Here is a 23,027-nt window from a genome sequence, read left to right on the forward strand (position 1 = left end):
ATTTTATATGTGATAGATTAATTTTTATTTAATTTAGATGTTTTTCTTTATGTTTTACTTCAAAAATTTTGTTTTTTACTTTGGTTATATCCGAACCGAACCGATATAACCCGAATCCGTACGATATATGATTACTTTATGGGTTTTATGATGCAATACAATTTTGAACCGAACCCAAAGTGTTATTTTCCGAACCCGACCCGTACTAATAAAATTTTAGTATGAGACCTAGAAGCGTAAACACGAAAATCCGAAAACCCGAAAAACCCGACCCGAATGCAAACGGATACCCGAACGTCCAGGCCTACCTTACATTTTGGACCGGATACGGATCGGGTTTTTCGGTTCGGGTTCGGTTCGTATTTCGGGTTACGGATATTATGCCCATGCCTAACTTAAATGATCTTTTTCTTTGTTCTGGAAAATTTATATTGCGTGAAAGGAACTCTCTCATGACTAAGTTATAGATTAAGAAAACCACACTCTACACGTTAAGCAGTTTATGGAAGTTGTATAAAGAAGATAATGACTGCGTTCACTTATCAAGGAGGATGTATCTTGTGGAAAATGTTAACTGAGTTCCTTCCCAAATCCCACCAATAGTTTGGCATACTAATATACAACAACAAGAAGGTATACTAACCAGCGAGATATTAGACAAAAAATGTTTCATATCGGTAATTGGAAAGGATCTTACGCAATATATAAAGTAGATGGTGCAGTCCACTTGTATATTGCTTATGATACATTCTAACTATCGATATAGGAAACTCTGTGTCTAATATGAGAAAACTATAATGCAAGAGCTTACAAACACATTGGATTATCCGATGAGCATTCGAAGAACAGAGAAAAAGAAACCGAACACTCATTCATCTAAAACTGTACCCAATCCAAAGCTTGAGAAAACTTATTGATGTAAAAGAGTAAATTCAAGTGGCTACCTTACTTAGTCGATAAAGATAGTTGCCACAACCGATAATTATTTTTACCAACTGTCAAAATTGTGGTAGTATTGTAGCCTATATAGTGCATATTAAACTTATAAATCCGAGTGTTCAAAAAAAAAAAAAAAAAAAAAAACTTATAAATCCGCCAGATAACTAAAAGCCATCGTTATCAGAACAAGAGACTTATGCGCAAATGATCAGTTGCATAAATATTCCGTACGTACATAAAAAGAAGGAAATACAATGCTTGGCGATATGAAACGTTAAGAGTTGTACACGACATGTTTTCATCGAAATTTTGTAATACCTTTTGGGTAAACTGATGAAGCCAGCCAAAAAAAAATAACTTTTGTTGTGCGAACTGGAGATATTATCAATAACAATAACATTAATAGTGTTTGTGCAGCTTGTTTCTAGTTATTTTGTTTGGTGAAAGATATAGATGACCCATGACGTCACCCATGTTGTTTGGTAAAAGAATGGCGATAACGACCTTTCAAAAAAAAAATCTTGATAAAATCGATTCGAGCTAAGATAAACCAAAGCAAATTAAATTGAGTTTTATTGAGTTGATTTGTTTTAATGCTATAAATACACCGCCATGTTTTCTGATTTTTCTTACACTAGGTGGAAATGGCCAAATGGGGAATAGGCGTCGAGGGACTCGAGGCGAATTGATTTTTCTGTTATTTATTTACAAATTGTTTTATTTTCTCATATAAGGCTACGCATGTTTTTCTAATACACGATACATAATATGTTATAAATAGATACATATACTTGTATTTGAACGTACCTATGACTGACTTTCTAACATTTTTATGAAAATAGCCATGTAACATTTACAGCATATAGACACATGTAAAGTTCAAACAAGGTTCATAGTGACTATCATTCTTTTTTTCTTAATGTGATATTAGGGTCAGAAATAAGTTGCATGTAACACTACAGTACGACCATTTCATTGATGACATATTAAGCACCGCCTGAACCCTATTAGATATTATGTATGTCTTTAAAAAAATTGGTGAGTGCATTGGAATTGCTTATGGTTAGGCACTTGTCAGTATCAATCCCGAGATACAACAGAGGAATATGTCAGAATTTAAAAAATAAACAAATGTTTTCACTCTTTTGAAATACAACAAAATTAGTAGTATAGAATGTACAAATAATTTCATACGTCCATATCTCAGTTAAGTATTATAGATTGGCAAAAAAATGACCAACAAATAATTTATGAAAGTAAAATAAATCAGTATGTTATCCGAATGAAAAGTGGATAAAACCAACCAAACCAGACTGGAAGCTTCCAGTCCCACTTATTGATTTCCAAACTCCAGTTCCAGATCTGAATATCCACTCGTACGATATTTTTATGCATTGTGATGTCATGTGTCGTAGGTCTGTTTACGACTTTATTCTCTGCCTAGTTTCGCCACTTTATTAGCAGTTAGAAGCTGTGTCGCCGACTTGCCGTAATAGCGTACTCCGATGAATCACTAGTTATAACTATAATGACTTTGACCAAAAAAAAAAAAAAAACTATAATGACTCAGGAATTTGATTTAGCATTTCCAACTTTCTGCAAAATCAATCACCAAAATCACCGTTTACGACTTTATTCTTTGGTGTCGGTTCACCAGTTTCAGTTCAATATACACACTGCATATTCCTCTTTTTTATTCTATGATTCCCTAATGGTACCAAACAGAACTTTTAATACAAGAGACATATCTAAAGTCCATGACTCCCTCACATGCCACCATTACCATATAATCAAAACAAAACATAAAAACTTTATTGCATAAATCATTTTATTTTGAAATGGTCAAGATTAAACGAAAACAACTGCAGCTTTACAGAAGCTTTTGATTAGTTAAGACTGAATAAACACATTTCTCTAAATAAAACCATGTGGTCATGACATGTATATAATATTCAAATAAGTAAAAAAGAACTTACAGATGCATGAACTCCCATGCCTGAAAAAAACAAAACAACTGGCCAAAACCATCCACTTACCACTAATCATCCTACTTGACCATACTTTAATCACTCATTAAGAAAATACCACATGTTTATACAACTGGCCAAAAACATTCACTAACTACTAATCATCCTACTTGACCATACTCTAATCACCCACCACGAAAGCATCCCTGCTTTAAAGCAATTTGCATTAGAAGAAAATTCTTACTAATTTTTTTGACGACATTTATTTGACCAAAAAAAAAAGAAAATGAAAAAGGAATGAAACGAATCACCGTATGCTTTAGAGAAAAAAAAAGCTTACAACGTTTAAGACTCTCTCAGCTCTGTTCTCTCGTTCATATCTGACACAGAGGAGAGAAAAAGCTATGGGTTTGGTTCGCCGGATTTTCTCCGGTAAAGTTGTTTTCCGGTCATCGGGCTCTGTCTCTGGGAAGAAGAAGCTTCTCCAGTTCTTCTTCGCCGGCTTTTGTTTTTCCGAGAGATGGTTGTTTTTTCGCTTTCTCCAGCCTATTCCGATTATGTCCAATCAAGACCTTCTGTACTTCTTTGGCTCAATTGACTCTTGAATCTCGCAGTTGTGATTCGATTGATGTTGATTTGATACCCTTGGTCCCAAGTGGTGAAGGAGGATATGTAGGATGCGGTTCTTCGATTAGCGGTGGTTTCGATGGTTCTATAGGAGATCTTGAGTTAGTCTCGATGTAGTTCTCCGTTGAAGAGTCCAGGCGAAACAGATGGGTGAGATGGTCTCAGTTTCCGGCGTGCTCCGTCGAAACTATAGGTGGTTTCGTCTTCGCCGGCGATGTCTTCTCGGTGCCGGTCGCGGTGGTGTGACCAGGTGACGCGTGTTCTCGAAAGGGGTGGGTTTCAACACGTGGGTTTCCAAACGCGTTTTCTGGACGCGTGGAGGGTTTGGCGCCGTTTCGTTAACGGGTTGGGCTTCGCCCATTGTTTTTCCTTTTTTAGGTTGACCCTTTTCGTTTGGGCTTTTGTTTTGTTGTTGGGTCCGTTTGGACTTAGTCCGTTTGGGCTTAGTCCCTTAATAAATTACTAGATGGAAAAAAAAAAAAAACGAATCACCGTAAATTTCACGGCTTCCTACACCTTCACACCGTACGTGTCCCTTTCGTACTTTCCATGTTCGTCATTCTAGCTTATAAACCTATCGACATAACAAATATTTAATTCTATAATTAATAGTATTAAAATAAACACTTTCTACAAAAAGATAAATACGAAGTGCCAAAAAAAAAAAAGGAAAAGTATTAAATGCACGTTAACCTTTCGCCTTTAAAACCGTACGCAGATAGCTCAACAAACCCTCACACTTCACAAAAAAAAACTTCAAAAAAAAAAAAAAAAAAAAATCTTCTTTCCCTTTCTTGTTCTTGTTCTCAATACTCCAATGGGTTTCGGTAGATCTCCTTCTTCTTCCTCTGCTCTGAAATGGCTTGGCTTCGTTACGGCTGTATGGGTCCAAGCCATCTCCGGCAACAACTACACCTTCTCAAACTACTCAGACGCTCTCAAGTCCCTGATGAACCTCACTCAGCTCGAGCTCAACAGCCTCTCCGTCGCCAAAGACGTCGGAAAAGCTTTCGGAATCCTCGCCGGACTCGCTTCCGATCGTCTCTCCACTCCCGTCATCCTCCTCATCGGATGCTTCGAAGGTCTCATCGGCTACGGCGTGCAATGGCTCGTCGTGAGCCGCACGATCCAGCCTCTACCTTATTGGCAGGTTAGATTCACAACTTTCTGAAAGTAGAAACCCTTAAAGTGTTCTTTCTTAATTTGGAAACTCTGTTTCTTGTGTGTAGATGTGTATCTTTCTATGTATGGGAGGAAACAGCACGACGTGGATGAACACGGCGGTTCTCGTTACTTGCATTAGAAACTTCCGGCGTAACCGTGGTCCTGTCTCCGGGATCCTCAAGGGCTACGTCGGCTTGAGCACTGCGATCTTCACTGACGTGTGCACTGCTCTGTTCTCCGCCGACCCCGCTTCGTTTCTCATCCTCCTCTCCGTCGTGCCTTTCGCCGTGTGTCTCACGGCGGTTTTATTCCTCCGTGAGATCCCTCCGGCGGCTTCGGCCGCGGAGGAAAACGAGGAGTCGAGGTACTTCGCCGTGTTCAACATCGTCGCCGTCGTGGTCGCCGTGTACCTTCAGTCGTACGACATCATCGGAGTCAAGACCGGAGCCATCTCCATCGCGTTCGCCTCCGTGCTTCTCGTCCTGTTGGCTTCTCCCATCGCCATCCCTTTCCACGCCTACGTTCGGAGTTTAAATCACGAAGAAGACGCGGAGGAACCGTTGCTGAGATCGGAGATCGCGGAGGAGACGGTGGTTGTCGGTGCCGCAGCGGCGGCGGATAACGAGTTGCCACCGTCTCCTAAGCTTCTCAAGGAGGAGGAGGAGAAGAAGAGGCCGGTGCTTGGAGATGAACACACTATAGTAGAAGCGATGTTGACCGTTGACTTTTGGGTGTTGTTTGTGTCGTTCTTGTGTGGAGTAGGCACTGGTTTAGCTGTGATGAACAACATGGGTCAGATCGGGCTTGCGCTTGGTTACACAGACGTGTCTATCTTTGTCTCTATGACGAGCATTTGGGGGTTCTTTGGTCGGATTCTCTCCGGTACCATCTCCGAGCACTTTATCAAGTAAGTCACTTCACTAAACGATCTCTCCTCTCCAGTTAATAGATTTGTTAGAATTGGGAAACTTATTTAATAATTGGTAGCATAGATCTTGTTAAAGTAGTAACGTGACTTGTAAACTGCACATGATCATTTTTATGCATACGCAAAGCAAACTATTCCAAGTGAAGTCAGTTTCATCTTTGCTTTGCCTCAAAGGAAGACAAGAGTATATTATTGTGTTTTGCTTTTTTTTTTCTTCTGTTACTGCGAGTTGTTTTTTTTTTTTCCATTTACATGATATTTCTTTTTTGAATAAATTTCTAATAAAAAGCATGAAAATTTATTCAATGGAGAAGTTTCCTTGTCTAAGAATAGACCGGTCCAATATCTAGTGGCAGGGACCATTAAAAAAAAAAAGATTTTTCCATTTTGTTTTTGCGACTTTTTTTGTTTGCGTCGAAAGATCTTTTTTAGATTCGAGTTATCAAATAATAATTTTTTTTGACAATTAGATCGTGGGACCTTTATAAAATGTTCTTAATTGATTAAAACTTTTATTACATTGACTAATCTTGAAAATCTGATGTTTTCTTTCTTGAATAAATAGAAAATATGGAACTCCAAGACCATTATGGAATGCTGCATCACAAATCATCATGGCCGTGGGATATCTAGTGATGGCTTTAGCCATGCCCGGTTCACTATACATCGGTTCAATGGTGGTTGGAGTTTGCTACGGAGTCCGGTTAGCTATAACCGTACCAACAGCTTCTGAGCTATTCGGTCTCAAATACTACGGACTCATCTACAACATACTCGTACTGAACTTACCACTTGGCTCGTTCCTCTTCTCGGGTCTTCTCGCCGGTTTACTATACGATGCCCAAGCTACACCAACTCCTGGTGGAGGCAATACGTGCGTAGGAGCCCATTGTTTCCGTCTCATCTTCATTGTAATGGCGATTACTTCCATTGTTGGGGTTGCTCTTGACATCTTGCTTGCGTTTAGAACGAAGGATATATATGCGAAGATTCATGGGAGCAAGAATGCTAAGAAACCTAGTGGTAATCATCGGTGAGTTGATTACTGGATTTGCTTTTCGTTAAAACATTTTTGGTATGTTACTTATACTTCTATAGTATTTTTGAATGTTTTATGTTCATTGTTTACTAGAAGGGATGGATGGATTGTACACTTTGTACATTCATGATTACTGTTGTTAAATCCGGTTCAAATATTTTTAAACCAGCTGTATGGTGTACGTTTATATAATGGGGAATCGATAAATTACACTTTCACTCCATTTCATTTATGTTCGTTATTATATCTAAGTGAATGTTATATACATTTATATCAGTGTGTTATATAGCTTGTAAATATTTTAATCACATATCATTTTCAGGTGGCATACAAAGATTATTGTTTACAATACTGTCTCAAGACTAACAATGTTTGCTCACAATTCTTGTTTACTTGCATGTTTACATGCACTTTCTCTGTTAACAATAATTACGCATCTTGTTTACAAACGACCTAAAGTAGAATGTACTTCTAAACTGTATATGATTGATAATTATTCCACATGGCTTAATTTCATTTACTCCGTACAGAAACAAGTAAAAGACATATATCACGCAAAAAAAAACTAATGATGTAAAGAGAACAAAGCTTCAAACAAGAATGGAAAACAAGCTTAGCTCGAATATTATTTGGTTGATAATCTAAATCAATGGAGAATAGTTTTGACTTACAACATAGTCTACACATTTATCACAAATGTCTACGAGCATCACCAATGTACCTATACAGAGAGCTTGGAGATAGATCACATCAAAGATGAAACAAAACTCGCCTGGGAGAAAAAAGAAGAGATTGTTCATACTAGAGAGTGAAGCTTAGTCATAAATCAATGAAACCCTCTTGAACCTCTAGATTGATAAAGCTCCAATCTACTCTTAGCTTCTGGTAATATCTCATCAATCATCGGCGCTTCCACCAAATGAGATTGCTTCGTCGACCACTCAAGTACTACAAGAACCTCTTCTTGCGCTAGAGTCTCACTATCCGGTACACTCAGTGCAATGTAACATAGTAGTACCAAAGCAGGTACTTGAACCATTTGTTCTCCAAAGTAAACCAACTGAATCAAATGCTTTGCACCACCTGCCGCTATGATCGCTTTAGAGTGGTTATCACGCAAGAAATTCTCAGTACACGAGAACTTGATAAGCGCAACCGCAGCTTCCATCGAAACCTCAGCTTCTCTTTCATCGAGAAGCTTCACAAGCGGCGCGATGATTCTTGTCTCCGTCGCGCGGAACGTTCTCGAAAGACTACCTATTGACTTGATACATGGGATCAAAAGGTCCGGTATCTCGTTTTCGATCACTTTCAGCAGCTGTTCGACCACGGCTTTTGCGGCGGGAGAGGTCGGTTTGAAGGCTGAGCGTCTAAGCTCCGAGTACTGTTCGGCAACGTCGGTGATCTCCATCATTGCTAACGCGGAATACGACTTGACTTCGTCGTCTCCTTTCTCTAACAGAACGGCGAAACAGAGCAATGCTCTTGACTCTGTTATGCTTCTGCATATTTGGAGGTTCCCTCTCGAGAGTTGCCATAAGGCTCTTGCAGCCATTGCCTTCATCTGAGCTTTAGTGGCTGGATCCTCGAACTCTCTTCCTTTAATGCTTGTCCCCATCAAAGAAACATGTGTTGGATTGTTCCCTCTGGGTGTTGGTCCACCTTTTGTATGATGCTGACTGCTCTGTTTTGTTTGATTCTTGTTAGAACCTGAGCCTGGGCCTGAGCTTGGGCCTGAGTCTGGGCCCGAGCCTTTCATTGCTAATGTGTTTGTGATAATGTTATGCATCTGGCTCGGTGTTTGGTTACTCATAGGATGCGAGATATTGCTTTGCGCCTCGTCCTGCTCGTTGCTCGCCTTCTTATCTCCCGGATTCGTGTTGCTAGCCATCACGACCGTGTGGATCGAAGACAAAGTTGCCTTGTTGCTCACGATAGCGTATTTGCTATGCTCCTGAACCGTCTCGAAAGCTAGATGGCTCACTAAGAAACGAATGATGTTGTTCTGCGCGAAATGGTCTTGGCATTTGGGATGATTCGACGCTAACTCCGACACAGCCCATGCCACAACGGTCTGAACTTTCATATGACCTTCTTTGAGAATCTTCGCGAAGACTTGACACACGCCCGCGTTAACGATCTGCTCAACGCTCTCTGGGTCACGGCCCAATAGCCCAATGGCCCGAGCCGCGTTTTCTTGCCCCTCAAGCTTCCCTTCTTTAGCGAGTTTTAACAACGGAGGCACACCGCCTTCTTCGATAATGAGCCTCCCGTAACGGTCGTTGTCACGTGCCAACGACACGAGGGACGCCGCCGAGTCGGACCGCTCGTCGAGGGAGCCGGTGAAGAGATTCGCGACCTGCTCCCAGATCAAACAGAGGATCGGCTCGTTGGCGGCAATGGGAGGTAGACCTAGATACTCGTCGTCGCGGTCGTCTCCCGAGGCGGAGACGCGGAGGAGCCAGGAGACGTCGCCGAGGGAATTCTCCAGCTGCATCGTGATCTTGCGGAACGCGGCGGCGGGGATGATGGTGAAGAGGCGCTTCATCAGCCCCGCGGCGCGGCATTTCTCGACGAGGGCTATGGCTTTGAAGAGGACCTGCTCCGTGTCGTCGATGATGCGGCGCGTGGGACGCTCGTAGAGGTCGTTGCTGGCGCGCGCGGCTTGGCGGAGGAGGCCGGCGAGCTTCTCGGTTTTGGCTTTGACCTCGAGGCATTCTTGTCGGAACGAGTAGGCTTCGTCGGCCGCTTTGGTTATCTGATCCGCTAGTTGGATCGGTCTCACTAAGATTTGTTTCACGATATCCGCCATGAGAAACAATCAAAGGAAACAATGTGAGGTTAATGTTGTTGATTAATGGCGTGGTTTCGCCGGAGACGACGGCGGAGAGAGAGAGAGGAGGCACAGAGAGAATGAGGTATAGGTGAAACGTTAATTTCTCCGAAAAATTACAATGGAAGATGGAAAGGTCCTCTAATATTAGACTGTTATTTATATATATACTAGGTAAGGGAATAAGGAACTCATTTTGTTTAAAAAAATATGCAACATTTTATATACTTACTTTTGGAAAAATACAAGTTTAAAAGTTTGTTGTAATCTTTTACTGATAATACTAAAAATTTATATTTTGTTTATAAGTTTGTTGTAATAAAATGACAAATATGTCAATACCAAATAAAATATATGTTGTACTGTATGTTTAGCTAAGTTATTTACGAATATTGAAAACAAATAAATATTTGAAACTTTTTAGGAAGTAAACACATTTCAATCTAATCATTTACTAAATTAATAAGGTAACTTATAACGACAACCCGAATATTCATGATTTATTTGGAACCATGTAAGATATGTGTGGTCAAGAACATGATTTTATGAGATTTTATTCCCTAAAATATTTTCCTTAACAACACATACTTTTTTCCTATTTTCTATAAATTAAACTCTTTTCAAAGAATTACATGATTACAAATTAAGAAAGAGATTTTGGTATCAACTTGAAAGAATCTTGATTTGTTTGTTCCTGTCAACTTGATATTATCAAGTATCATCACAAAATACCTGTATTTTATTGGATCTTTAAATAGTATTTTTGAAGTCGATGTGGTATTAAGATATAAATACAATAGAATTCTACCGGTTTTCCAATCAAATTCTCCAAGATTAGGCTAATACAAAAATAACAAATAGAACCTTACATATAAAATATGTGTTTCTTCGAATATCTTTGAAATTCCTTTTAACAACTATATCGGCCATGAGATAATCAAAGGAAAGAAAATGTTTTGATTAATGGCGTTGTGTTCGCCGGAGACGACGGCCAGGAGAGAGAATGAGGTGTATGTGAAACGTTAAAGATCTAATTAACACATAGTACTCGAGGTTCTGAGTGTGACCTACGTAACTTATGATACATGTGCGCATTCGGAACCAAAAAAACTAAGTATATAGAGACGCAAGTGGACTAGGATGTTTCCAAACTCTATTTTGGCACTTGCAAATTAACATCTCTACTCATCGTGATTCATGAGTTATAACATATGGTTTGAAGAGCAATAAGCTTTTGAAAATTTATATCTGAAAAGTAAGTTTAAAAGCTATTAAAATCTGTGATGCTACAAGAGTACAAGAATAGAGCTAAAGATTGTTGTTTTTGTCTGCTTTCTTTTGTCTGATCACAACGTGTCAAAATTTGATTACACATAAGCAAAAAAACGAGATAATCTTAAACTGTCTTCTGTTTCTTGTTAGCCAAGCCATCGCTAGATCCTTTACCATCTTTCTTCTGACCAACACCGCCACCACCGCGTCCTCTCTTAGATCCCTGATTAATCGAAGGAAAGTAGACACCATGTAAAACACAAAAGCGAAGAAAGGAAAGAAAAAGTTACGTAAGTTGTGTGTGTTTACGTTGGCGTTGAAGGTTTTTAGTGGGTCACCGCCTTTTCTTGATCGTTTCTTCTTTGAGTTTCCGCCTCCACCTGATCTTCTACTGTTTCCCATAGCGGCTCTGGCTAGCTTGACCATCTTGCTTGCTTCTTGAGTCTTTGCGTCCACTAGATACTCAGGGATGTCCCTTAGATGCGGTGAAGGCGCAGTCTTGCTCAGAAGCTTGTCATGTTTCAATAGATCCAAGTCTCTTGGATTCGCTTCAAAATGAGACTTTAACCTGCAAAAAAAAGTAAGATCGAAGTTAACACCACAGAACAAACAATATTCACCACATTTTTGCTTACTTTTCGGAGTTTATTATCTCATTTCTTAAATCCTGAGCTCGTGATTCTCGAATCGAAATCTTTGTAACACTCTTTGCAACATCCTGCACCAAAGAAAGAACGTTAATACTTCTTCATTTGATAAGGTAAGCATCTTACAACAGAGATTACTACTCACCTCAGCTCTGTATCTTAAAGACTCAACAGCATTTTCAGTCAACAAAGGGAAAGGTGTGATGATATCACTATCCTTGTCCTCTTCACCTGCTAAGAAGGATTTGATTTCTTCAAACCCTTCCATCTCACCAGGAGAAACCTGTAGCAAATAAAGCAGATCATTACACGAGGTCATGCTAATCAGAAAGGTATCGTTAAGACGAAAAAAAACTCACGAGAGAAACGGAAGAACCGCTGCTATATGCTCTCCCAGTACGCCCAATTCTATGAATGTATCCTGTCACACTTTGAGGCATATCGTAGTTTATGACCTGTGCATAAAAAATGGTTTAAGGAAAGGTTAAGAATCTTAAGCACTTAGAACAGCAAAGATTACAAAAAGCTTACCGTGTGAACTTTTTTGAAGTCAATTCCCCTGACTACACCAAACTCAGCGTCAAGCTTCGGTTTGAAACGCCTTTTGTTTTTCTTACTCTCCTTGTTATCATCACCTTTAACCTCTTCCTTTTCTTTTGTCTGGTTATTATCATCCGTTGCAATCAAATAATCAAAGAGTCCTGCATTGAATTGCTGTACAAACATACATTTATTAATTATGAAATTCAGCTATTTAAAAAAAAAAAAATCATTTCTCTGTGTGACTTTGGTGATGTTACCTCAAGGATATGAAGCCGAGAGTTCTGAGGCAACTCCCCGTTTAAGATTGCAGTTTTGATTCCAAACTGTCAGACAAATTAAATTAAATTAATTACTTAATATTACTACACGATAGTACAGTTTTAAAATTGGATTGAGGTAACACAGAACTTACCTTTTCCAAGAATAGCTTCAGCTTGAAACCCATGTCAATAGTATTGATGAATATCAGAACTTTCTTCTGAACAACCTCTAGCTTCAGGAGAGCAAGAATGTGTAGTAGTTTATCCTGAGCACTGCAAGAAATCTAAAAGACAAGATAAACACAATAGTCATCATTAATCAGACCCACACAAGTTCTGAACTTATAAACCATTTGTAACCAACAAAATTGACTTAAAGCAAATCTAAGCGTTTGAATCATACCCAAAACTGCTGAACATTGCTTGGGACGGGCTCTTCCTTGTCAGAACCTTCTTGCAAGGTCAAAACGACCGGGTTGTGCAGAATCAATTTCTTCAATTTTTCAACATCAGAACTGACATTTTGCAAACATGTTTCCACCATTCAAGACAGCCTCCCGGAGGAAAAAAAAATGAGGTTAACATATTAGCCATACCTTGTGGTAGCAGACATAAGGAGGCATTGGCAACGTCTTGGGACTATTGAAGTTACCGACCTTAGATTATCTTCATATCCATAGGACAACAAAAGATCTGCCTGATAGCACAAAAATATATCAACATCTCAATTAAAAAAGAAAACGCAACCACTTGATTATCTAGAGAATTCACAAAGCTACTGTTACTTCTCAGTTCTCATACCATTGAAACTCAAGGAGAATATTTATCATACCTCATCAAGAACCAAAATCTCAAGCGATTCACTGATAGCTGCGGGGTCTAAAACTCCATCTGCGAAACATTTTGGAATACAAGCAGGTGTGGTGACTAGAATCTCAGGCAAGCCAGCCAATGCGTTACGCTGCAATTGCAAAATACCCAAACAAAAGCATTAGAAAAAGGGTATAAAAATCGATTAGATATCATGGTGAAAAAATGCAAAACTAACCATATCAGATACAGGCATGCTACTAGTCAACTGCACAGCTTTAAGCTGAACACGACACAACTCAATAAGCCAAGAAACCTCCGTGTACACCTGCTGACACAACTCACGAGAAGGAACGAGAACAAAAGCACAAGGAGCAGGCTTCTTCTTCCTCCCAGAATCCGAAAACAGCTTCTGAAGCAAGGGAAGAAGGTAAGCTAAGGTCTTCCCTGAGCCAGTCTTAGCTCTAGCAACCACATCTTTCCCTTCCTAGAAGACAAAAAAAAATCAATAAGACAGACTCTAAAGAAAGGCATAAAGGTAGAGACTTTGATGGTTACCAGGATGTAAGGAATAGCTGTTTGCTGAATAGGAGTTGGTTTCTCAATACCCTTTTTAGATAAAGCACGAATGAGACGAGGGTCAAGCCCTAGCTCCTCAAAGCTCTTCTCTTTCTCTTCTTCTTCTTCTTCTGCTACTTCTCCCCCGTCTCTCTGTTCTTCAACTTCCTCTACTTTCTCAACTTCTTCCGGTTTCACATCATCCACAGGTTTAAACTTCGCCTTGCCCATTGAATCAGTCGGAGAAAGGTTCAGTTCCGAGTTTGAAGCAGAGGAGAGGAAGCTTTCAAAAGCGGCGGATAGGTTGAAGAAGAGTCTTTTATCGTCTGATGGTTTGGGCTTTTACTTAATGGGCCGGGCTTTTCAGAAACAATAATAATAAAATAATTTGTCAAAGAGGCCTTGCCATTTCGGGTATCGGTTCGGTTTTGGGTAGTTCGGATAGGGGCTAGAGGATCCATTTAGTACTTGACCTATTTTCTGTTCGGTTCGGATAGTTTCGGGTTCGGGTCGGTTCAGATAGTAAATAAAGGAACCAGAAAATATCCGGAAAAAGTTTGGTTCTCATTTGGATCCGGCTCGGGTTCAGATAGTTCGGATAATTTGGATAAAATATCGGTTATTTAGGGTAAAATATCAAATAACTAGGATGATTTAGATAAAAAAATTTGGATATTTCAGATTAATTTGGATATTTCAGATAAAACTATCTGGATACTTTCTGAGTAGTTTGGATATTTTATAATAATTTAGTTATCCTCAACTATTTTCAGATACTTTTAATAGAATTTTAAATTAAAAATATATATTTAGTAATGTTATATATATATATATAACTAATATTTTTATATATCCAGGTACCCGTTCGGTTCAGTTATTTCGGATATAAAAATATAGGAACGGTTCGGGTATTTGAGAGTATTGGTCCGGTTCTGGTTTCGGATATTTCGGTTCGGTTCTCCTGTTCCTGTGCCTAGATAAAACAATAAATATGGAAAACGACAGTTTGTTTGTATATATTATATTGAAGAAGACGAAGGAAGGATGATGATGTCTTCGGTGGATGCGATCTGCGTAAAGAAATGATTTTTATATAGAAAGAAGGAACTTAATCCAAACAACTTGAGCTTTGACTTAGCGTCAATCAGTTTCGTCTCGATCCAAATTTGCAGAATCATTTTTTTTTGAGAAATGGGTTCGCTGAAGAACGACGGAGAGCTTACGGAGGCGATACTATACGTTAACGGCGTTCGTAGAGTGTTGCCAGATGGTTTGGCTCATATGACGCTTCTTGAATACCTCAGAGGTGCGTAAACTTACTTGCTACATAAGCTCTCTTCTTCTTGTGGTGGGTAGGGGAGGGAATGATCCACTAGCTCATTCCGTTGTGTCTGTTTTTAATAGGTTTGGTTTGGGTATGCATACAAGTGCGAGATTCGTTTTTGAGAATCATAAAGTAGAGCTCGCAGAAATGATTTTGTTATGAACCATCATGAGGTTTTTTTCTAACTTGCAGATGTGTTTCTTTGTTTTCTTTTAGATATAGGACTGACCGGGACAAAGCTGGGATGCGGTGAAGGTGGTTGTGGGGCTTGCACTGTGATGGTCTCTAACTATGACATCAAATCCAAGACATGCGTGTGAGTATCTTTTTCCCTCTGATACGTTGGCTCTACTTTACTTAAGCTTTTGGCCTAACTGAAAAATGTTGTTACAGGCATTATGCTGTCAACGCTTGCTTGGCACCTCTGTATTCTGTAGAAGGGATGCATGTAATATCCATTGAGGGAATTGGCCATCGCAAACTCGGCTTGCACCCACTTCAGGTAAAGTTTTACTCAGTTCCTCTCATTTCTGGAGAGTCTATGTTAGTGCTAATACATATCGTTGGTGATGTTAATTCTCTCAGGAATCGTTGGCATCTGCTCATGGTTCTCAGTGTGGGTTTTGTACTCCCGGGTTCATCATGTCTATGTACGCGTTATTGAGGTCAAGTAAGAACTCACCTTGTGAAGAGGAGATTGAAGAGTGTCTTGCGGGGAATTTATGCCGCTGTACTGGTTATAGACCCATCGTTGATGCGTTTCGGGTTTTTGCAAAGTCTGATGATGCTCTTTACAGTGGAGTTTCCTCACTTAGCCTTCAAGATGGTTCAACTATCTGTCCATCTACTGGCAAACCTTGTTCCTGTGGATCAAAAGCAGCCAATTGTAATGAAGATAGAATACAGTCCATCTCTTACAGTGATATAGATGGGGCTAAGTACACAGAGAAGGAGCTTATTTTCCCTCCTGAGCTTTTGCTGAGGAAGTTATCTCCTTTGAAGTTGAGGGGGAATGGAGGACTCACCTGGTTTAGACCAGTAAGCCTTCAGAACTTGCTTGAGCTCAAAGCAAACTATCCTGACGCTAAGCTGCTAGTAGGGAATACGGAGGTGGGAATTGAAATGAGACTGAAGAGGCTGCAGTATCAGGTGCTAATCTCTGTTTCTCAAGTTCCAGAGCTCAATGCATTGAATGTTGATGACAATGGAGTAGAGCTTGGTTCTGCTTTGAGACTTTCTGAACTATTGAGGTTATTCAGGAGGATTGTAAAGGAGCGTCCTGAACATGAAACATCAGCATGCAAGGCTTTTATTGAACAGCTGAAGTGGTTTGCTGGGACACAGATAAGAAATGTTGCGTGCATTGGTGGAAACATTTGCACAGCTAGTCCAATATCTGATTTGAACCCTCTTTGGATGGCGTCAAGAGCAGAGTTTCGGATAGTCAACTGCAGTGGGGAAGTTAGGTCCGTACCTGCAAAAGATTTCTTCCTTGGTTATCGTAAGGTGGATATGGGAAGCAACGAGATCTTGCTCTCGGTGTTCCTTCCATGGACAAGACCCTTGGAGTATGTGAAAGAATTTAAGCAGGCTCATCGCAGGGATGATGATATAGCTATTGTCAATGGTGGAATGCGTGTGTTTCTTGAAGAGAAAGGTCAAGATTTGTTTGTTTCTGATGCGTCAATTGCTTATGGTGGTGTGGCTCCTCTTTCGTTGCGTGCCAGAAAGACTGAGGAATTTTTGATTGGAAAGAAATGGAATAAAGGTCTTCTGCAAGATGCGCTTGAGGTCATACAGAGCGATGTGTTGATCAAGGAAGATGCTCCTGGTGGGATGGTGGAGTTTAGGAAATCTCTAACCCTGAGCTTCTTCTTTAAATTCTTCTTATGGGTTTCTCATGATGTACATAATGTATACCCGACTATAGAGACCTTCCCACCCTCCCATGTATCAGCTCTTCAACCTGTTCCTCGGTTATCTAGAAGTGGAAAACAAGATTATGAGACAGTAAAACAAGGAACATCTGTTGGCTCGCCGGAGGTCCATCTTTCAGCGAGAATGCAGGTATGTTTCTCCATCCACCGTTCTCAGATTGTTTCTCCATTTTGATAATAGTAGGTCAATTGCCATTGTCCATTGTTTAACCTTCTAGAACAAAGACGTTCTGTGATTTGTGACGCCCTGAAAATTCCAGTTACATGATTGTTGACTTTGTGGAAGTTACTTTCTGAACTTTGATTCCTCTTCATATAGTTTATGGCCTCTCTTTCTCAACTCCAAACTTCTCCATTATCATATCCAAAATATGTTTGAAGACTTGATAGCTGAATATTGTTTGCTATTGGGGTAGTTGAGAACCTCTAGCTAATCAATGTCCCTTTTAGTGTAATTTGTTGTAGCTTGGTGAGTAGAAAATAATTCTATCCACCGCTCTTATATTGTCATGTAGGTCACAGGAGAAGCAGAATATACTGATGATACCCCAGTGCCGCCTAATACCTTGCATGCTGCCTTAGTCCTAAGCAAAATGCCGCATGCTCGCATCCTTTCTATTAATGATTCGGCTGCCAAATCTTCACTTGGTTTTGTTGGTCTGTTTCTTGCCAAAGATATTCCTGGGGATAATATGATTGGACCAATTGTTGCTGACGAAGAATTATTTGCCACGGACGTGGTCACATGTGTGGGACAAGTAAGAAAAATAAAGACCTCAATTTTGTCTCTTTTTTGATCTTTTCTATGGAGACTCAGTGGGAACCAGTTGTTGTTGCTGGAAGAGTTAGAGTTTCTCTGCGTCTTAGAGGAAATGTTTCTCTCTTTCTCAGTTATCTCATTAAAGTTCATTTGGTATTTCAGGTCATTGGTGTGGTTGTGGCGGATACACATGAGAATGCAAAAACTGCAGCAGGAAAAGTTGAAGTTATGTACGAGGAACTACCAGCAATATTATCAATCAAGGAGGCTGTTAATGCTAAAAGTTTCCATCCGAACACAGAGAAAAGGCTAAGGAAAGGGGATGTAGAACTGTGCTTTCAATCCGGTGAGTGTGACAGGATAATAGAGGGAGAGGTTCAAATCGGTGGTCAAGAACACTTTTACTTGGAACCTCATGGTAGTTTGGTTTGGACACTGGATGGAGGAAACGAAGTTCATATGATTTCATCCACTCAAGTAAGGATTTAGTATTTGTATCATATAGAACAGAAAACCATTAGGCATCAGCTAGATTAAGATACTGCAAAATAATGTTTTATCTGCTTAAGCAATATTGGTGGCTGTGATATATATGCAGGCTCCTCAGAAGCATCAGAAATATGTTTCTCATGTTCTCGGTCTTCCAATGTGTAAAGTGGTATGCCAAACCAAAAGAATTGGAGGTGGATTTGGTGGTAAGGAAACAAGATCAGCTTTCATCGCTGCTGCAGCTGCTGTTCCTTCCTACCTATTGAATCGTCCTGTGAAACTCATACTGGACAGAGATGTGGACATGATGATAACTGGTCATCGTCATAGTTTCCTTGGAAAGTACAAGGTATCTTTCTCTGCTATTTCAATGGAAGAAAGAGTTTGATTGTTAGAATAATTAGAAGAATCCTTTTGATTGTTTTCTGCTACCTTTTACAGGTTGGGTTTACGAATGAAGGAAAAATATTGGCGTTGGATCTTGAAATCTACAACAACGGTGGAAACTCTTTGGATCTTTCCCTAGCTATTCTGGAACGTGCCATGTTTCACTCGGATAATGTTTATGAGATTCCACATGTGAGGATCGTAGGGAACGTTTGCTTTACTAATTTCCCCAGCAACACTGCTTTCAGAGGGTTTGGAGGGCCCCAAGGTATGCTCATTACTGAAAACTGGATACAGAGAATCGCAGCAGAGCTTGATAAAACCCCTGAAGAAATCAAAGTGAGTTAACCTTCTTTATTGTCCTGAAAGTTTGTAGTAATTGTTCTTGTCAGTTTCCTATTTTCATGTTTTCTGGTGTGTTTGCTTTTACTCTAGGAGATGAACTTTCAAGAGGAAGGGTCCATCACACACTACTCACAGTCCCTTCAGCACTGCACATTGCAGCAGCTCTGGAAAGAGTTGAAAGAATCCTCCAACTTCTTAAAGGCTCGTAGAGAAGCAGACGAGTTCAATAGCCAAAACCGGTGGAAAAAGCGTGGTGTAGCCATAGTTCCCACAAAATTTGGCATATCATTCACTACAAAGTTCATGAATCAGGTGATAATTTTTAATTCAAAATTAGTAATCAAACTGTAAAGAATAAGATTTTTTTATACCATCCATTTTATGGGCTGTTACAGGCCGGTGCTCTTGTTCATGTTTACACCGATGGGACTGTTTTGGTGACACATGGAGGTGTGGAGATGGGTCAAGGGTTGCATACAAAGGTTGCTCAAGTTGCTGCATCCGCCTTTAACATTCCTCTTAGTTCAGTTTTCGTGTCAGAGACAAGCACCGACAAGGTAAATCTATATGACCTTAGAATTGAACATGGAACTCTAGCTTAGGCCAATACATAAAATCAGGCAAAGTTGTTCTTGCTCTCTTATGTTTTTACGGTATCTTAATAGGTTCCAAATGCGTCACCAACGGCTGCTTCTGCGAGCTCTGATATGTATGGTGCTGCAGTTTTAGACGCCTGTGAGCAGATTATAGCAAGAATTGAGCCTGTTGCATCTAAGCACAACTTCAACACATTCGCCGAGGTATATTCTTTGTCTCTTGCATTTTCATATAAACTCAGACCAGTTTGATGATGCCTATTATGATGAAACTCTCTTTACATGTGACTGTATATGTAGCTGGTAAGTGCCTGCTACTTTCAAAGGATAGACCTATCAGCTCACGGCTTCCACATCGTTCCGGAAATTGGATTTGACTGGATATCTGGAAAAGGGAATGCGTTTAGATACTACACATACGGAGCTGCCTTTGCTGAAGTTGAGATAGATACACTGACTGGTGATTTTCATACCAGAGCAGCTGATATAATGCTGGACCTTGGATATTCTCTCAACCCTGCCATTGATGTTGGACAAGTGCGTGCGCCTTCTTCTCTCACCCTCAAACGAATTACTATCTTTAAAAAGAAAACAATGTTTTATTTGAAATCACTATTTGCAGATAGAAGGAGCATTTGTACAAGGACTAGGTTGGGTAGCTCTAGAAGAACTCAAATGGGGAGATGCAGCTCATAAATGGATTCGACCGGGAACTTTACTCACTTGTGGACCAGGAAACTACAAGATACCTTCTATTAACGACGTTCCGTTCAACCTGAATGTTTCTCTTCTCAAGGTATGCAACAAGCTTTAAATTGGTATGCAACAAACACATTTGAATTATCTGAAGCTGAGATTGTACTTTGTTTGAATCAGGGGAATCCGAATAAAAAGGCAATACATTCATCTAAAGCAGTAGGTGAGCCACCGTTCTTTCTTGCATCATCAGTCTTCTTTGCGATCAAGGAAGCGATCATAGCTGCTAGGACCGAGGTGGGTCTCACCAAGTGGTTTCCTCTGGAGACTCCAGCCACTCCAGAGCGTATCAGAATGGCTTGTTTTGATGAGTTTTCATCTCCTTTTGTAAGCTCAGACTTCTCCCCTAAGCTTAGTGTTTAAGCTTACATGGAACAATGATAAAGTTAATGGAAGTTTTTTCCACTCACCAAGTAAATGTACATTATAAAGATATAATCTTTATAGAAAACAGCAACTTTGTTTTCGTTGCGTGCCTTGAGCTTTGAACTTGGGTGGCTTCCTGATCAAAGTTGCTTGTTCGAAGCCATATGCTATCTCAATGAGCTTTGGCTCTGAGAATCTTAATCCTCCAAAGGTTATTCCGAATGGAACTCCTTCGCTATCATATCCTGCGGGGACATTGATTCCTGGATACCCTCCAATGGCGAGGACATTGCTCATCTTTGAACCAAGTGAGACGATTGCATCTAACTCCTTTTCTTTCATCAGCTTCTCCAGTCCGTTCCTGGAAAGATCTTCCATTTTCTGCAAGGCTGCTTTCTCTGTCTCACCCATTCCGTTGGTAGCTTCTGCTGCAAGAAAAAGCTCTTGTCCCCATTCTTCCACCTTTTCCTGTGTTTTTTTTCTCATGTCAGTGATCACATCCTTCAAAAACCGAAAAATGTAAGTGAGGTATCCTAGGTCTATAGAAGGACCTAAACTATTAGGTCAAATCCACAGATAGACTGTTTCTCCGGATATTCAAATTAGATCTAAAGCATGACTTCATATTTTAAAAAGTAAGTTCGTTTTAGCAGTTTAGTACTTACCTCTTCAGCGAATTTCTCGTTGTAAGCAATAACATCTGCTAAGGACCGGACCGGTGATTTCACAAGATCTTTAAGATATGCATTGAGAGACATCTTGAACTCAGCCAAGAGTGCTGTCCTTGCTCCGCTCTTGGTCCAGTCCATAATGACTTCAATGTTCTGTATCGACAGTACTTCAATGACGGTGGCGCCTTCTCGTCTTCATTAAAGAAAGATAGTGATTTGATTGAATGACAATGGAGACTTTAAGAAGAAAAAAAGCTTTACCTTAACATTTCAATGGGATGATGAAGAAGAGAATGCTTCATAACGACCCCTAGTCTCTTCCCCTTAAGGCCACTAGCTGTCAGAAACTGCTTGTAACCGCCTTCGGGTATGAACTCGGATGCAGTCTTCGTGGCTTCGTCCAAGGGATCATAACCCACAATAGCATCAAGGACAATAACAGCATCCGAAACTGTCCTGCATATAGGCCTTAACGTTGCAAACACACAAACTTAGTACAAAAATCACTAGTAAAGTTGAGTGCTCTCTAAGTCTCTTACCCTACACTGTCCTGTCTCAAGGAGACAGGAACAACACCAGCCCGGCTAGTCAGCCCGACGGTAGGTTTAATCCCGACCACCGAGTTCTGATTTGCCGGACAGAGGAACCATCGGTTTCAGTCCCGAGTGACACAGCCACAAGATTAGCCGCCACTGATATAGCTGAACCACTACTTGACCCACACGGATCTGCTGTTAAAACGTACGGATTCTGCAAAACATTCAAAGACCTTATCATACCTATTATGGGTTAATTATTCATGTACTAGATTATTATTTTAGATATTCAATAATATTTTAATATATTTTATTAAAAGAATAGGTTTGGTACAAGTTCTTTTCGGGATTTTAAAAAATTCAGGTTTTTTTCAGAAATTCATTTGGATTCGGGTTCGGTTCGGATAAAACCCAGAACTTGAAATATCGTGAAACAAGATCTATTCGGTATTTAAGTCGGTTTCGGATCGATTCGAAGTCATTTTTATCAGGTCGAGTTTGGCTCAGATTTTCAGATTGGTTTATTTGTCCAGCCCTAATACCCAACCTTGATTCCCAAGTTACAGAACTTTCTATATATATATATAGTGATGGAAGAAACTGACCTTTCCTTGGAGACCACGTGCGCTCCAACCACTTGGGATATCGAAAGATCTGAAATGAGCCCATTCGCTTAAGCTCGCCTTGCCCAAGATCACAGCACCTGACTCTCTCAGTCTCTTGACAACACCCGCGTCTCGTCTCACGACGGAACCGAGCAAGGCCAAGGAGCCAGCCGTGGTGCTAAGCTTGTCCTTGGTGGAGATTAAATCCTTGAGGAGAATCGGAACACCGTGCAAGAAAGGAAGCTCAGTGGTAACCTCTTTCAGTTCGCGTTCTCAGCTTGGATCAAAGCGTCTGGATTCGTCTCGATGACTGCGCAGAGTATCGGGTTGAGTTTGGAGATCTCTTCGAGGTAGAACTCGACGAGCTGCTTTGATGTAAGTCGTTTCTCGTTGAAAGCAAGTCTTATGTCTTGGATTGTGGTTTCTTGGATCGAGAACGTTGATGTGAGCATGATGTGAGAGGATGAAACGCAGAGAAAAAAATGGTCAACGCCAAGCAGGCATCAGATTGCTTCTTTCTCACGATGATTAAAGAAAGTATTCTTGTTTGAATATTGCATAATACAATTAAAAGTCTTGATCATCACATTTGTTTATTTGCCACCATTGAGAGCAAGAGATGTTAATGGCCGTTGATTAAAGACAAGGGGTTGCGATTAGCCATTATA

General features: G+C 40.1%; 5 protein-coding genes across 5 annotated transcripts; 2 read left to right on the plus strand and 3 right to left on the minus strand.

Annotated features, from left to right (window-relative positions):
* Positions 1-4,248: 4,248 nt before the first annotated feature.
* LOC106311858 (protein NUCLEAR FUSION DEFECTIVE 4-like) lies at positions 4,249-6,887 on the plus strand. Its single transcript, XM_013749177.1, has 3 exons — positions 4,249-4,683; positions 4,763-5,604; positions 6,191-6,887. Exons 1-3 carry the CDS (start codon positions 4,351-4,353, stop codon positions 6,660-6,662), a joined length of 1,647 nt encoding a protein of 548 aa, XP_013604631.1. The 5' UTR covers positions 4,249-4,350; the 3' UTR covers positions 6,663-6,887.
* A 367-nt stretch (positions 6,888-7,254) lies between these two features.
* On the minus strand, positions 7,255-9,601 carry LOC106299784. The gene has a single exon (XM_013735803.1). The coding sequence runs from the start codon at positions 9,474-9,476 to the stop codon at positions 7,491-7,493; it is 1,986 nt and encodes a 661-aa protein (XP_013591257.1). The 5' UTR covers positions 9,477-9,601; the 3' UTR covers positions 7,255-7,490.
* Positions 9,602-10,744: 1,143 nt separating this feature from the next.
* LOC106323250 (DEAD-box ATP-dependent RNA helicase 16) lies at positions 10,745-13,879 on the minus strand. The gene is made up of 13 exons (XM_013761406.1): positions 13,588-13,879; positions 13,268-13,516; positions 13,052-13,180; positions 12,816-12,916; positions 12,623-12,734; positions 12,372-12,503; positions 12,217-12,282; positions 11,948-12,130; positions 11,776-11,871; positions 11,562-11,699; positions 11,405-11,487; positions 11,079-11,337; positions 10,745-10,992 (listed from the first exon to the last, which is right to left on the minus strand). The coding sequence occupies exons 1-13, from the start codon at positions 13,816-13,818 to the stop codon at positions 10,894-10,896; spliced, it is 1,878 nt and encodes a 625-aa protein (XP_013616860.1). The 5' UTR covers positions 13,819-13,879; the 3' UTR covers positions 10,745-10,893.
* Positions 13,880-14,621: 742 nt separating this feature from the next.
* Positions 14,622-20,647, plus strand: LOC106341371 (xanthine dehydrogenase 1). The gene is made up of 14 exons (XM_013780153.1): positions 14,622-14,893; positions 15,128-15,227; positions 15,305-15,413; positions 15,497-16,978; positions 17,364-17,606; positions 17,771-18,085; positions 18,207-18,446; positions 18,539-18,823; positions 18,920-19,141; positions 19,225-19,386; positions 19,495-19,629; positions 19,726-19,962; positions 20,048-20,221; positions 20,302-20,647. Exons 1-14 carry the CDS (start codon positions 14,779-14,781, stop codon positions 20,542-20,544), a joined length of 4,062 nt encoding a protein of 1,353 aa, XP_013635607.1. The 5' UTR covers positions 14,622-14,778; the 3' UTR covers positions 20,545-20,647.
* Positions 20,610-22,822, minus strand: LOC106341409 (putative amidase C869.01). Its single transcript, XM_013780180.1, is given in 7 exon segments — positions 20,610-21,015; positions 21,213-21,411; positions 21,480-21,686; positions 21,758-21,863; positions 21,866-21,968; positions 22,360-22,634; positions 22,637-22,822. Coding segments are annotated over 7 exon segments (1,458 nt in total). The 5' UTR covers positions 22,812-22,822; the 3' UTR covers positions 20,610-20,622.
* Positions 22,823-23,027: the final 205 nt, after the last annotated feature.

The sequence above is a fragment of the Brassica oleracea genome, chromosome C1 (assembly GCF_000695525.1).
Source record: "Brassica oleracea var. oleracea cultivar TO1000 chromosome C1, BOL, whole genome shotgun sequence".
Taxonomy (NCBI): domain Eukaryota; kingdom Viridiplantae; phylum Streptophyta; class Magnoliopsida; order Brassicales; family Brassicaceae; genus Brassica; species Brassica oleracea.

What these genes read in the sequence shown, in the direction of transcription:
- LOC106311858 (XM_013749177.1), top strand. Translation starts at nt 4,351, where the DNA reads ATGGGTTTCGGTAGATCTCCTTCTTCTTCCTCTGCTCTGAAATGGCTT. An exon ending in AGCCTCTACCTTATTGGCAG is followed by an intron (nt 4,684 to 4,762) that starts GTTAGATTCACA and finishes TCTTGTGTGTAG; the next exon opens with ATGTGTATCTTTCTATGTAT. An exon ending in ATCTCCGAGCACTTTATCAA is followed by an intron (nt 5,605 to 6,190) that starts GTAAGTCACTTC and finishes TTGAATAAATAG; the next exon opens with AAAATATGGAACTCCAAGAC.
- LOC106299784 (XM_013735803.1), bottom strand. Translation starts at nt 9,476, where the DNA reads ATGGCGGATATCGTGAAACAAATCTTAGTGAGACCGATCCAACTAGCG.
- LOC106323250 (XM_013761406.1), bottom strand. Translation starts at nt 13,818, where the DNA reads ATGGGCAAGGCGAAGTTTAAACCTGTGGATGATGTGAAACCGGAAGAA. An exon ending in CAGCTATTCCTTACATCCTG is followed by an intron (nt 13,517 to 13,587) that starts GTAACCATCAAA and finishes TTTGTCTTCTAG; the next exon opens with GAAGGGAAAGATGTGGTTGC. An exon ending in TGAAGCTATTCTTGGAAAAG is followed by an intron (nt 12,283 to 12,371) that starts GTAAGTTCTGTG and finishes TTTGTCTGACAG; the next exon opens with TTTGGAATCAAAACTGCAAT.
- LOC106341371 (XM_013780153.1), top strand. Translation starts at nt 14,779, where the DNA reads ATGGGTTCGCTGAAGAACGACGGAGAGCTTACGGAGGCGATACTATAC. An exon ending in TGGTCACATGTGTGGGACAA is followed by an intron (nt 17,607 to 17,770) that starts GTAAGAAAAATA and finishes TTGGTATTTCAG; the next exon opens with GTCATTGGTGTGGTTGTGGC. An exon ending in AAACCCCTGAAGAAATCAAA is followed by an intron (nt 18,824 to 18,919) that starts GTGAGTTAACCT and finishes CTTTTACTCTAG; the next exon opens with GAGATGAACTTTCAAGAGGA.